The following is a 14688-nucleotide window of genomic DNA, read 5'->3' as shown; positions in this document are numbered from 1 at the left end:
GAGGCTTCTCCCATTTCAGACATTTCTGACAACGAGCAGGAACCAGAGGTCGATCCTGAAGTCCAGACACAGAACAGGCAAGCAAATGCCTCAGGGTTGCCTCCAGTCTGGGATTTTGGTTTTAGCCCTTCTCTGTCCTGATGCTGTGATGGAAGGAGCTCGCTCCTTCACATCCTCAACATCTGTAATGTGTTTCTGGAGCAACGACTGTCCATAAGGAGTGGGATACGTTCCAGCGGCTCCGGAGTGCCACTGACTTGGAAGCACCAGGACATTTCCCAGCAGTATTTCAGCTGCTTCTAGACATGGGTTAAGTATAGGAGGGTTCTGTCACTGGATGTGGTTTTGAGCCATTTTTATTGCAGCAGGAAAGATTTGAGCATAAAATATTCTTTCCAGGATACATTTAATCTACAGTTCCACACCTTTGGGAAAAGAACCAAGAATCACATTTGTTCCCCTGCCTTTTGAAATCAAGACTTATGAAAATACAGGGTCAATTAGGATTCCAAGGGACAGATCATGAAGTGTTCGCTGAACTCAGACAAAACGTGCCTGAGCCTAAAACATGTAAAAGGGCAGAAACCCAATCACCGATGGTAGTAACAACCCTTCCCTGGGGTCTTCTTAAAACTGTTTGTTTCCAATCCACGGGCTTTTCCGAACATCAGCATTCATGTCCAGCATGGCTGTAGCTGTCTGAAGGGCCCAAGGACCTTGCAAGTGATTTTTAGAAAAATTCACCTCCAGGTTGTCTTTTTGAATCCATATGATGGAGGTGGGCTTTGGATGCTATCTGGTACCTGCTGGAGCTGCTCAGCCCCAGCGTGGGAGATCTAAACCCTCGCCAGAGGGAGCAAGTCACTACTGTCACGACAGCCATCCAGTTTGAGGAATAAGAAGTGGACAAGGACAGAGCACTCCGAAACCCTATACAGTCACTCCCAGAGCCATGTCATGACCCATGCGATGGATCTTCCTCCAGCGGCAGGCAGCAAAAGGAGAATGTCTTCTGACTACAAGAACCACCACAATTTCCCAGCTTGACCCAAGCCTTGTAAATGATGGAGATTTCACTACATCAGTTGGCTACATATTTCGGTGGATTATTTCCTCATTTCCTATTTCTATGGTTTTTGAAAATTTTCTCTCATTTACATCTGTTATTTTTTCTTTGTCTCTACCTACAGATACCTCCCCAGCAGAGGTACTTAAAGACCAAGAATAAGGTGCCTGTTTTCTTCCCACAGATAAGCCACATACACAGAGATTCTCACTTTAAGGCATCTTGTATAGACCATGAATAAAATCTCTCCCACCCATCTGAGACCTCAGAGCTGTTTTAAAGCATGGGCTGGCATCTTGCAGAGGTCCCCCATGGCCGCTGTGGCTATGCCCCTTCCTCATTATCACTCCTCTTCCACATCCCAAGATGATGCTTTTAAGGTAGAAAAGAGCTTTCCTGTTCTGCAACAAAATGGAGGATTTCGAGTGGATGTGGCTGCTATGTTCACGCTTCAGAGGCTCTGAAACAGGACTTCTTTCCCCATGTAATGGAAATGGGGACTTACAGAATCTGAATTTGTATTGCTGTCCTCAGCCAACGTCAGTACAAGCTGTTCCTCCACTTTGACTTTCCTTCCTTTCTCTCCCTGACTACCATCCAGTTTTAGGCAACTAACTGAATTTTTTCCACAATAAAAAATATAATCAAAAACATCCAGAAGTACATAATTGTGTTCAGACCCTGTCTAAAGGCTCTGGAAAGACAAAAAGCAAGCCAAACAAATGAATGTTCTCTGAAATGGGTATACAGTGAAGACAAATGGAGGTGATAAACTCCCTGCATTTTGAGGCAATGGAGAGGACACGTGTCACCATCAACCTGAAGAAGGAAGCCAGACTTCATACCACCAACATGCTTTGGTTTGAACAAACAACAAAACCCCAGTTGCTCATGTGTCACCCATCTGAACATATCTCCTTACTCAAAGTACAGCACTGCCAGTGCAATAAGGCTGGAAGTCACGGAGCGGGAACGGGAAGGGCACAGGATTTAGACAAATAAGTTTACAGGCAGAAAAAGCGTTCAGACAGTTGTTTCTAATCCCAGTGGGGATAAATCCTGGGTCAAAGAGAATTGTCTCCACTGGACTGGGTTACAGAGCCTAACACATCTGCCTCGCTTTTACCATCTGCAGAATGGGAATAGTTCTGCTCCTCTGCATGGTGGTAAAGATGAGTCATTTTGAGGATGACAGCATGTAGGTACTAGCTTGGATTTTTGTCCCACATCTTGCCTCAATACAAAAACTGCATTGACATTCCCCCTTGCAGTAGCTAGTACTTCTGCTGGTTGCCCACTGATCTAGGAAATGCAAAAATACTGCAGAATAAGTCCATTAAGTGCTTTCAGATCTCAGGAAATATTTTTTTGCTTGCTTTCTCTTAACTTTTTTGGGCAGAAATTCAGACCTGGCTTTCTAGCCATATTATTTCCTTTTTGCATTATACAGTGTCATGGAAACTTGCTTCTCCCTCAGTATATTTTTCCCTACCGTCACTCATTTTACAGATAACTGGACTAACAGTTGTAGCAGCGTTCTTCCAAAAAAACCCCACAAACTGTGGCAGCAAAAGGAGGTAGTCACTCACTCAGCTGCCAGAGGCACCTGCAACGATTTGAGCAGCAACCAGCTGCAACTGGTCACACCAAAACCTCATACTCCCAGTCCCCCAAAACCAGCCGCTCTGGTTTGTCACCTCACATTAGCTGCTGCAAGGGGCTGCGTGCTTCCAGGGCTGGGGACGAAGCCAAGCCTGGCACTGCGTGGCCGCTCCTGGCCGAGCGCAACGGGGCAAGGACAATTCTCCGGGGGAATTTGGAAAGGCACTTGGCTGGTGGAGGCAGGACGGGCTTTAAAAGGCTCCATCTGCAGCTTCCATTACGGTTTCAAACTACCGCTGCCTTAGAGCCGACGTGGCTTGCCGTTTGTGAAAATAAACATCAAAATGCACAGGCTGGGAGAAAATATGTCCCAAATTGAAAGACCTCATCTTCCTTCAAGCCACAATGGCTGATCCAGTTACAGGCAGCATTACAGGTGTCCCATCTGCCAGCTGCCAGCTGGATTTTGGTGGCTGTTGATTTTAATAAACATTTTGCTCCATCTTTTTCTGTACCTACCTCACAGGTGGGTCAGGAGAGAGAAGGAAGTGGGAAGAAAAGACTTTTCCCTGGATTCAAGGTCGACTAGGGCCACAACTAAACCAAAGACCGGATCTGCCCACAGTGCCTGTAGGAGCAGCATGTGCATCAAGGACAGATCCTGGCCCAGGACTGCTGGTCCATGTGAATCATCCTTCCCAACTGCTGACTGACACAAAGCATGGATTTGCACACACACAAACACCTAACACATCTACAGACTTGCAGATTTACAGAGGAGCTTGGTGGCTCCCATAATTGGACTGAACAACACAAAATTTGGGGACCTCCCTCATGCATTTTGGCTGCTCTTGGTCCAGAAAACTTGTCTGAGACACACTCTGAATGTATTCCCAAAAAAGCTGGCCCAAACCAAGGTCTAAGAGAATCCAAGCAGGTGAAGAGCCAGGTGCACCCACCTCAGATGTTTGCTTCTCCCTCCTGTTCCCAACCCAATCAAAAGCACTGAAAGAGTCTCAGTGGGTTGCTGCAAGCGGGGTGCCAGGAGTCATATCTGAGCATCTTCCAGCAGCTCTCAGGCTAAGTCTGTACCTCCGCTCTCTAAGGTTGAAAAATCATGGCACAAGTATGAATAATAAGCATGACTGGATCAAAACACACCCACGATCTGCTTCTTTGGATTGCCCATTTTGTTTTGCCTTGGATTAGTAAGATAATACATCCACTTTACAAGAACACCAGCCTCAACCCTTCTCCTTGGAGGCCAGGTCCCAGATACCCGGCGGAGCACATCAGGTACAGGAGCCTGTGTCGAGGAAGGTGATTTGGCCGTGGACACAAGCACTTTCAAGCACATGTTGCCCTGCACCACTTCATTTCCCAGCTCCAGTAACTGTCCAGGTCCCCTCCAGCTGCCTCCCCTTGCCAGCCAGTGCTTTCACCCTTCTCGGTCTATGTGCGGTGGGATGTCCTCTCTCACCTGGGGAGGCCGTGAACAGGAGGGGAGGGCAAAAAAGCAGAGGAACCACCAAATTGCTCACACACAGAGAAGGAGACAAGGGACCGAAGTCAGCCTCCTCATGTCTTCTTGTTGCTACTTTTCCCATGACAGTGTCATCTCCAGAGGGTATGGATGAGAGGTCCACCTCTCATTACAGTTCTGCTATTCCCAGCCCACCTTCACATGCGGATGCTCAAGGGGTAGCTTCAAACTTTCCACTGCCCTCCCCAGAGGGAGGTAGCTCCCACCTCGGCCACTTCTGTGCCAACACAGAGAGAATGTGACCAGCCCATTGAAAGGCCCGTCTCTCCTACCTACCCTGAGACAACAGCAGCAACATCCTACCTGTGCTGCACGCTATGGAGTTAGCCCCAGCCAGGTAGCTGCATCTTTCCAACATGACTGGGAAACACATTGCCTTGGCCCTTGGTTAAGAGTCAGTGGTTAAGGGCTTTCAAAAAAATCTTTGTCCAGGTAAGCAAGCATTGTGGCAGGATTTGTGCTCGGCAGCACCATCACAGGTCTTTCAACCGCCTCTGGGCTGGAAACCCCAAGGGCACAGCACCTCTCTAGGCAGCTGTGGATCTGAAACACAGGAGGGACAATGGGGTCCCTTCAGCCCCATCCTTGTGTCTGTCAGTGTGCAGAGCTCAGGCCACAACCACCAGCCACCTCTGTGGCCACCAGCAGTTCCCCACCCCTGTGGTGGTGGAAGAAGCCAGATGGAGAGCCAAAAAGGTGTCCTGGGGCCCGTTTCAGATGCCTGCTCGCTACCAAGTTCATGTACAGCAGCAGATAGCCTCACGCCATGAAATCCAGAACGATTTAGTGCATTTGGCAGAACTTCTTTAAAGTGTGGCTCTGGATAATTAAAAGCAGCCTGGAGCCATGTGGGTCTTCTTTCATTGCCAGTTCCTGGAAGGATCGCTGTTTTGCCCTTCAAGGAGGCAGCCGTGTACATAAACACACAGACCCATGGCTGTCTAGGCATTTCCTTGCTCAGCAGGCTGGAAACCAGATATTTTTAAGGATATCATGTACTTGGATGTGCCTGAGACATAGTCAGAGAGAGCTGTGCTCTGGAGTAATCTGCATTGCTTGATAGAGAGCACGTTGGTCCAGACTCATTCACCAGGAGCTGGGACACTGATTTGGGACTCCCCTCACCTTGTCCTGCACCCATGTTAGTACCAGGAGGGTGCTAAGTGGGGGCCTCACTTGGCAGCTCCTCAGCGGTCATGGCTGCTAGTGGGGACAAGAGTTCAGATGGGTGGGGAAAAGCTCCATATTCAACCCCAAATTCAGACTGTTCACAATCGATATCAAATTCAAGGCTCCCATGCTACCTCAGGTCATCCCTCCGGCATTGGATAAGGCAGTCAGCCAACCTGCCTCCTGACACAGAAATGAGGTACCTCTAAGAAACACCCTAAAAACAGAGAAATTTCCCCATTTTTCTCCTGGGGAGCACTCAGAGCACGTTCTGGGTGCTATAAACATGATAAAGACCATATGCAATGGAAACATCCTGTGGATAAGACTATTGTGTACTCCTTTGTGATCTTTTATTCTGTATTTTAGCAGCCTGTGTGCACATGGGGAGACAGAAAACTGATAGGGAGGTGCCAATCAGACCTCTAAGCATCCCCTACCACACTTGGGTGGGAAGATTTGGAAATGAGCCAATGCCATTTCTATGCCAAAAGACTCTCGGGGATGTTACCCAAATGTATCAACTGTCTCGTGGTGTCCCCTCATCTCAGACACTTGTCAGCAATTCTCCATTTCATCTAATATTGCTTACATGTATTCAAATTAAACACAGATCGCAGGGAGGGGTTTGCTCTGGGTGGGTTTCTGCGAAGAAAACAAAAGCGCTGTAAATCACTATTAAAACAACCCAGAAGCGATGTACACTTTCTATCATGCTGTTAGGCTAAGGGAGCAAAATCTCTTCTAACAAATGGTGGGGCAAGAAACTGAATGTAAAGCAAGATTTTCAGACCTCTAGATATTGGACCTTACTTTCATCTATTTTGAGGTCTTTTTGCCCTGCCCATGCCACATAGCAGTGTTTTGAACTGAGAATATTTTCTATTTCCCTAGTGACTTAGGACAGAGAAGGGAGGATCCTTTATGTGGCTCATGCCACGAGCAAACACAAAAGGCCAGTACATGGGAATTAAAGAAAACTGTCTTAACCAAGCCAGGCTGCTGCCTGCTCTTCTCCAGACCAGTCCTTCCCCTAAAACTGCTGGCATTGGACTCCACAATCAGCATTTTCCAGTCCTGCAATTCATCTCCCAGCACTCGGAGCAGAGAGGGAACTCCTCAAGAGCAGAAGTTGTTAACTTTTGAAAGAGATAAAACAAATTGCTTTTTCATTTTATCTCGGTAGATACCATGGATGAAATTTCAGCTAAAATCCATTACAGTTACCAGGTTTTTTTTCTAATGGCCAGGCTTTGCATAATTCACATAGCAGAGTCACCTTCAGCATCACCGATGGTCCATCTCAGCCACAGCAGGAAGAGCTCTGGTCCCTGCATCCAAGGCAGCTCGAGCTCTTTCCAGAGATGCCACAGGCATCTCTCCAGCAGGTATCTAGCCATGATACTATTTAATCACTGCCCAGACTCAAAATCAAGGCAGTCAGAAAAATTATGGGGACTTCCCCAACTTTCCTTCTTCTTTTCCCCTCTCCGGGGGCATGTTGCCTGGGGAGATGGATCAAAACAGGTCCCCACAGCAAATGTCACGTGAGAAAACCCTCCTCTGGGAGCCCAAAGAGCTTTCGTGTAAGCAGCTATTTCTCTGTGATTTAAGCCCTCGTGGTCCTGTGAAGCGTCACTGAGTGAGACCCACTATCATCCGCCCGGTTGAGAGCATCAGGGAAGAGACAGGCTGGGACCATTGCTGAGCAAACATGCTGCTCAGCACAAATGTGCCCGCAGATGGGTTCAGGGAATGATCCGACCCAGTGGCTCCCAGTTCATGCCCACAGCCATTGCTAAAACAAATAGTTCTGAAACTATTTCCCCTACTTCCGCAGAGGAAGAATGCCATTTAATTTAATTTTTGCTTTGCATAATAGTGGCAAGGCCATTTATGCAATTACATTGCTTTTCTTATCCGGTTCCTTTTTCAGCTGCTCCAAAGCCTTGCAGGTGTCCTAATCAGGTCATCAGGTTGTTACAGCTGCCAGAGTGCCACCAGAGAAGAGGACACAGGCCCAAAGATGCTAAGCAGATATTTGTAGATTGCCCTGCTAACCCACTAATTACCTTGCTTTTTATCTGGGACACTGACTACTCTCATAAAAGCTTTATTATTACCCAGATAAATCTCTGGAGGTCTTTCAGAAGGCAAGTTGGTTCATCTAAATCAATTGAAGTAACAGCGTGGTTATGGCTCTGATGCTTGAGACAAGGAAAGGCAATGTAGGGAGAGAGTCTTAATAAAAGATGTAATCTCCCCCTGCAGTCTTGCCAGGCTTAATTGAAGTTATTGGACTCCTTAATTTCCATGGGTTTTATCACAGTGCTAGTGCTCTCACAGTTGCTCACAATCGGTTTGACACGCCACTGTTAATTCCCTTGTTCTGATGCACATGGGGTCATTTTGCAACTCTCCTGCATGAAAAAAGGGGAGGAAGGTGCCCTGTAAAAGAAGCACTGCACAGCCCCAGGTTGTTATCACCTCTGCAGCTCACAGCAAGCTGGAACGAAAGCCAAAAGACCACGTTTCCCTATCAACCTGTTGACAAAACCAGGAGTTAAAACCCCTCTGAATAATAAATAATGACAAGCACTGTTGGATGCTTCTATAGACCTTATTATCACCAGACCTTGAATCACTTTGGTGTAATCTCACGTGTTCTGGCAAGGCAACGAGGTCTTATTTACGAGATCGCAGCATCCTGCAGAAGGCCAAGTCAGGAGAAATTACAGCCTCTAGATTTGCACTAAAATGGTAAAACTCTGCAGGGGAGCAAGATTTCAATCCCAGCCCACTACATCACCCCCAGGCTTAGCAGCAGGCACTGCGAGAGGGAGGAAACCACAGGGACGATTCCCACCTCCCAGCTGGAGCAAACAGAAATCAACCCCCTGCATGTAGGAAAGTGTCATTTATTACTTAGCCATGAGAAAAAATTGTCGTGAGAAAGAGGCATTGGCATATATGGATGCTCTCTGGGCCTTCGGGATTTTCCCGCTCCCCCCTCTCCATCCTTGGAGGAGGATCCTGGCTGCATGGATGCATCCCTATCTCCCAAAAAAAAGCCTGACCCCTTGGACTCCTTTTGAGCAAGAAAAGGTCGCAAGGCTGCTCCCTAAAAATATCAGTAATGAAACACCAGCACCGACGGCTGCACCGGAGAATAACTGGGCGGCAAGCAGGGGTTTGTCAGCAATTTTAAGGGCGCTGGGGGAAGCAGGGGGCAAAGGAAAAGGGATACCTGGGGTGGTTTCCCAAGGTAGGGGTGACCCGGAGGCCGCACACCAGCCGGCACAGGACAGCCTGGCATGCCTGCGTTAGGAGGCTGTCAGACTTTACAAACTCTTTGATACGTCTGTGGGTCTTCCCTCAGGGGGTCAACATGAGACTTGGGTAAAAACATGGAGCTTTTAAGAATTTTAATTAGGTTTTTATAACTTCTTAATTGTTCCTTTCTTTAATAGAAGCACCTTATTAAAAGAAACTGCTGTGACTGCAAGATTCCTTAGATAGGCGAAAATCGCATTTCTCCCAGGGGCAGAGGGTGGGAAGAATCGACTAAAACTGTAACTACAAAAGGGAAAAAGGAGCATTCCCATGTTGTTATCTCCACCAACATCAGCTCTGGGACTGGGCCAAACCTGGGACCCAGGTACCTGCAACATGCTGAAAGAAGTGGCCCCTCGCTCTGCAAGAAGTTGCAGCCACTCATTACAAACCCAGCTCCAACCCCAAGCCTGGTGGGAACTCGGCGCTTTAGCAACAACCTTGCGGAAACCGCTGCGACAGCGAGCCAGAGTAAAGCAGGAGGTCTGCAAACATCACTAAGGGGCTGTGAGAAAAGTCAGGATGGAGCCCAATTAATTAATGCCTCTGCAAATGTGGAAGCCAAAATGCAAGTGCCTAAAGAAACGACAGCTGGAGCTACTGTTGCTCTCCAGAGTGGCCAGAACAAGCACCTGAGTGAATTTATGAGACTGTAGGGTTATTGGAAAACTACAGAAAGCAGCGTCTGACCCTCAGCCCAGATGGCAAGGGGCTTAAAAATGCAGCTGGAATTAGCTTCCAGCGACGGCAGCAGGCCCAGCATGAGGAATGTACATCCCCAACGAGATGTGCCTTGGGTCTGGCTGCCTTTCACCGTGAGCCATGGGGCTTTCCGAAAATTAAAAGGGTTTTCCCGCAATAAAAGAGGCAAGTGGCACATCCCAGTGCATCTCTTTGCTCTCTTTTGCATCATCACATTTTGGTTGGAGGAGGAGGAGAAGGAGCTCTCAGGGTTTTCCTCGTTTCACACATTGGGACAAGGCTGCCTGCAGGCAAGGAGCACTGCAGAGAGAAGAGGGCAAGCGGGAGGACAGCATGTCAGCGGTCACCTTTGGGTCCCCTGGTCCGCAGCTGGCTCAGGCACACCCTGCAGAAGGGACCTCTCCCTGGGAGCAGCATTACATGAGGCAAAAGACATTCACTCATCACAGTGCTCTCTCACCTTCTGGCTGAGCACCCCGGAGCTGCAAACATGAATTATTCATTGCAACTGCACATGCTTCCAGCACTGAATTCTCCCCTTAAAAGGTCCACCCCAGAAATATATCAGGAGTAGGGCACAGGGCCATAAGCAAATACAGGGATACAAAAAGTCTTTCTGAATATGGGATCCAGCTCTAAACAGGAAATTTCATCACTCCTTTATTCCAAACCTAGCTGGGCACGCTGCTTTTTGACAGATCCGCTTTTTAAGACGTCCCTACACACAGCTGTGCCAAGGTTCAGATGCAGGACCTTACCTACTAACTCCTGGCACTAGACCTTTGCCCCAGCTGCCTTCTGCTCTGAGGATCCCAGTGTCTCCATCTCTTCCCTCTGACTGCACAAAACATCTGTGACGGATTTTAACTAGCAATTTATGTCAATACGCAGCAGGTAGTGAGACCCCTGACTCCTCGCTGCGGTGGGAGCCTCAACAGAAGACCCTTCCCTCACTTTCCAAGCTCTCCACAACTTGACACCACCACAGAAGCCCACCTTGGGTGTCCCCAGGCTCCCAAAGAGCCTCTTTTCCAAAAAGCTTCAAGAGTAATGCTCCGAGTAACGCTCACTTTCTATGCCACAAAGCCGGCACACGCCACAGGTTTTGGCTCAGGAGCCAGCACGGGGCAGCTTGACCGAGCGTATTTGGAAATGGAAATTGTTTGCACTGCGATGGGATGCGAGCAGACATGGTGGCAGTTGGAAAAGTCACCATCGGATGTGACAAGGCAAAGAGAGGAGCAAAACACTAAAGAGAGCTGCACCCTGGAGATGGGCACCTGCATTGGGAAGAGCTGGGGAACAAATTCCTAATACCATGGCAGCCAAAACCGCCATCCCCTTCCGAGGCTGGGGCACGCAGGCACCAGGAGCCGGCGCTCGCCTGGGCAAACACAGATGCAGGAGGTGAATGGGAGCACAGTCAGCCTGAACTATTTTTAACTGGTGCAGAGGAAGCTTTTACTTTTCATTATGAAGGGGACACAAAGCGTCCGTCAGTTGTGCTGAATTTATTCACTGGACGGGTGGGTGTTGAAGTATGTAAAGCCCCCAGCCCCGGTCTGGGCGACCAGCAGCTCTAATCCCCGCCTGGTCTGCTCACAGCTGCACGGGGTCAAAGAGCACAACAGCTGAAATGCACTTTTGATACATACGCTTTTGGTTGCCACAACTTACCCTGGGGGTTTCTGCCTCGTGATTTCCATTAAAGCTAACCGGCGAGATTCACTGCTGGCATAAGCGAGCACCAACCCATCAGGATCCCCTGCATTTAGCTCAGTACTGCTAAATAGTGCAGAGGCATCACAAGCGGCAGACACCAGGAGTTGGATCAGGTGGTCCCCCAATGCCTCTTTGCTCCCCCGGAGCAAAATCTGTGGATTTGGCAGCAGGAGCACCTTTACTTGCCAAATGCATTGCCTGGGGCACTGGGGAGCCTGCAGGCTGGCAGGGAGGAGGCAGGGCTGGGACTGGGGCTCTCCGCCTCCCCCCTCTTGCCCAGCCAGGGTTACGGCTCTGCCATCTAATTGTAAGATGATTCATTTTCTTTTATTTTCTCCATTCCTGCTGCTGTCCCAAAATATGTTAATTGAATATCACTGTTCCCCACTCCCTCCCCAAAATACCAGCAGTGAGAAAACACTCACTCACGGGGCATCCCAAGGAGCAAGGTTGTGGCACTGGCCAGACAGCCACGCAGCAGCTCAAACTTTGTATGCCAGTGGTCGGCCAGCTGGTAAAGGGAAAGGGCTCAGCCAGCTACCGAGTTCCCTCCATCCATCCCCTAAACAAGCCACCAGTGCCTCTGCTGCCATACGTAAATATTGTGCCTTGGATGAATCCACAGAAGACGCAAGCGATGACACATGTCCTGTCCATCCTGACCTAAAGAGATGCTTAAAATGTTCTTGGCTACTAGTGGAAACCACCAGCCTCATAAAACCAGGTTTGGCACTAAAACAGCTCTCCAAGCTCCACTTTTGCAAATGTATATGCACATCCAGAACATGCACACACATAACTGCGGGTTGCTCCTCTTTGCCAAGGAAGTATTTATTAAAATCTTGCATTTATTACACACACTGCAGCTCCATAAAGGGGCTCAGAAGCCACTAACAACAGGCATCGTTGGACTTTCCATACTAAAAATGTGCTTTCTTAAGGGAGGATCGCCTAAAGGGTGAACTACTTGCTGTGGCCTCCCTTGAGAGGAGAAAGAGGCATTTCATTCAGCTTGTTCAGAAGTAGGTGCCGGCATCATTCAGATGAACCATGCCCTTGTCACTCAGACGAAACATGCCCTCAACAGTCTATTTTTCCCCAGCTGCTACAAAGACAGCTTAGGGCAATTAGTTCAGTAGATGTTTATGCTGTTATGTGGAGTTAGGCAAGAATAATCCCTTACAGTCTGTGATGGTCCAGGCACTGCTCTCTCTACATGAGATGAACACAGAAGTAAAGCAGCAAAGCTTTGCTCCTGAACATTTCAGCTGTAATTAAAGAATGGGGTCTAGAGACAGCAAAGCCAGGAATGACCTGTGTGGATTAGGACAGGATCGCAAGCAATACTGGTTTCCAACCTATTGCTCATGAACAGGTTGGTACCAAGCTTTGCTCAGGTCCACGGGAAGCTAAAGAGCTAGCACAAAGGTCAGTTTTGAAAACAGAGTTTAACATCTCCCCACCAGTGTGTTTCTTTGCCAGTGATACCACCAAAGGACCGGGAAAATCAGGGACCTGCTGCTCTGCATTCATATATGTATGTTTGCAAATGACATGAGAATACCTGTGCCCACTTAGAAGACAAGCAATGGAGAGCAAATAAATCCCTTACCCGGTTGTCCTCCTGAATCTCCCAGTCACTGGAGAAGCTCAAGACATGCTGCGCCTGCGAGCAGTTAGAAAACTGGAAAAGGCTGGCAAACATCCTTCTGTTCTCCTGGGTGTCCGGGAAAATCGCCTCCTGGAAGTTGACTCCGTGCGGCAGGAGGATGTAGTTCTCATCCATTCTGAAACACAGATTGCACAGGCAGTCCACTGTGAGGCTGAACAGCACTTTCCCTCCCGCAGAAGTCACCCCTCGTACTTCAGCCTGCCTCAACAAATGCCACCAAAGTCACACAGACAGACTTTTAGCTGGCACGCCGCTTTCAGTTCTCCTGGCACTTAGTTGCCAAGACGGCAGTTTCCACCACAGAGGACTGGACCAGGCAACAGCAGTAAGGACCTAAGAGGCTCCCGCCACCCTGCAGACATCAATGAACCCCCACGAATGAGGCAAATCTGTATTTTGGCCCATGGTTCCTCCGGAATTTGCATCGCTTTGCCCTTGATCCCGGAGTTTAAGTACTCCCTCAAGCAGTCAATAAATAACTTGTGTAAAACATGTTTAAAGATACTGCCACAGACTGAGCACTAGGCAGCATCAAACTGTGTTTCGTTAGGCACGCAGCACAAGAATATAGCAAGTATTTCGAAACAAGCGATGAGTACTATTTCGCAAGCGCTCTTGGACTGAAAGGTCACGGCAATGGCTCTGTTCCCACATTGTGGTTTATTTTCTTATTCTTTCGATGAGCCCAAAGTCAGGATTTGGCTGGGACCCTGAGAGAAAGCTATCGGGAGAGTACTTGGGGATGGGTTTTAAACTCCGGTGCCAAACTTCGGCGAACAGCCGCTGGCCCTTCTCCAGCGCCGTGACCGTCCCACCGTAAAACCAAAGGCAGAAGCAGCACCCAGGAGCTGCTCCACAGCAAGCTCCCCGTACATCTGCTGCCCGGCAATGCTGCACTAGTAGGAATTTGGGCTTGGGTTGTTGGGGTTTGTTTTGGGTTTTTTTTTTTTCCCCGATGGAACTGTGGGCGGACACGCAAAGGAGAAGGCGCTGCGGGGAAGGCGGCAGCGGGACGGAGCGCATCCCCCCCCGGCCACGGAGATGCCCCGGAGCCGGGATACCGACCCCCCCCCCCCCACCACCACCCGGACACCCCCCCCCTGCCCGGCCCCATGCCGGTACTTACCGAAGGAAGAAGAAATAAGCGTAGCCCTGCATGACGGTGTGCGAGTGGCAGGAGAAGTAACCGAGGCCGGTGAGGTTGAGGCGGGAGCCGGCGGGCACCTCCAACATGCTGCCCCACGCCTGATCGCACAGCAGCTCGATCTCGGCCGAATAAAAAAGCCCCCCCGCTCCCTGTTGGGGGCCGCCGGGGGGGCCCCTCTGCCAAGGCAGGTAGTTATAAGCACCGTAGGGGTCGGGGTGCAGCGCCAGCACCCGCGCGTAGACGATGATCGCCGCCAGCTCGGCTCGGCAGCCTTCGCTAAGCGGTCGCCACTCGGCCGGCAACTGGCAGCCCCCCCCGCCGCCCACCCGCCCCCCCAGCCCCAGCCCCAAGCCCAGCACCAGCAGCGGCAGCAGCCGCGGTGGAGGCGGCATCGCGGGCGGCTCCGCGGGTGGGAGGGAGGGAGGGAGGGAGGGAGGGGAAGGGAGGGGGGTTAAGGGGGTTGGGGGGGGGGGGACGGGGACGGTCCGGAGCCGCTGCGGTCTGCCCCGGGGGCTGCGGGGGACTGGGGAGCTGGGGGAGAGGTGGAAAAGGGTGGAAAAGGCAGGGAGGCAGCGAGGAGGTGATGCGAAGGGGCAGGGAAGAGAAAGGGTGGGGGTGTTAAGGGGAGGGGGGGGGGGGAGGCAGAGAGCCAAAGGGCTGAGATTTAAGCAGGCCGGGGTGCAAAGGGGCAAAGATGCGAAGGGTGGAGGGGCAGAGGGGCAGGGGGTGCA

General features: G+C 50.0%; 1 protein-coding gene across 1 annotated transcript in view; it reads right to left on the bottom strand.

The window, feature by feature from the left end:
- Positions 1-14349, bottom strand: part of CCDC3 (coiled-coil domain containing 3) — a 45757-nt gene extending 31408 nt beyond the window's left edge. The window contains exons 1-2 of the mRNA XM_052790682.1: positions 13937-14349; positions 12751-12925 (exon numbers count right to left, since the gene is read on the bottom strand). Of these exons, the coding sequence (XP_052646642.1) occupies positions 12751-12925; positions 13937-14349 (588 nt within the window). The remainder of the gene's footprint in view (positions 1-12750; positions 12926-13936) is intronic.
- Between the last annotated feature and the right edge of the window lie 339 nt (positions 14350-14688).

The sequence above is a fragment of the Harpia harpyja genome, chromosome 6, assembly GCF_026419915.1.
Source record: "Harpia harpyja isolate bHarHar1 chromosome 6, bHarHar1 primary haplotype, whole genome shotgun sequence".
NCBI classification, from domain to species: domain Eukaryota; kingdom Metazoa; phylum Chordata; class Aves; order Accipitriformes; family Accipitridae; genus Harpia; species Harpia harpyja.
Note: the sequence above shows the minus strand (reverse complement) of the source record. Positions and strands in the feature narration are given on the sequence as shown.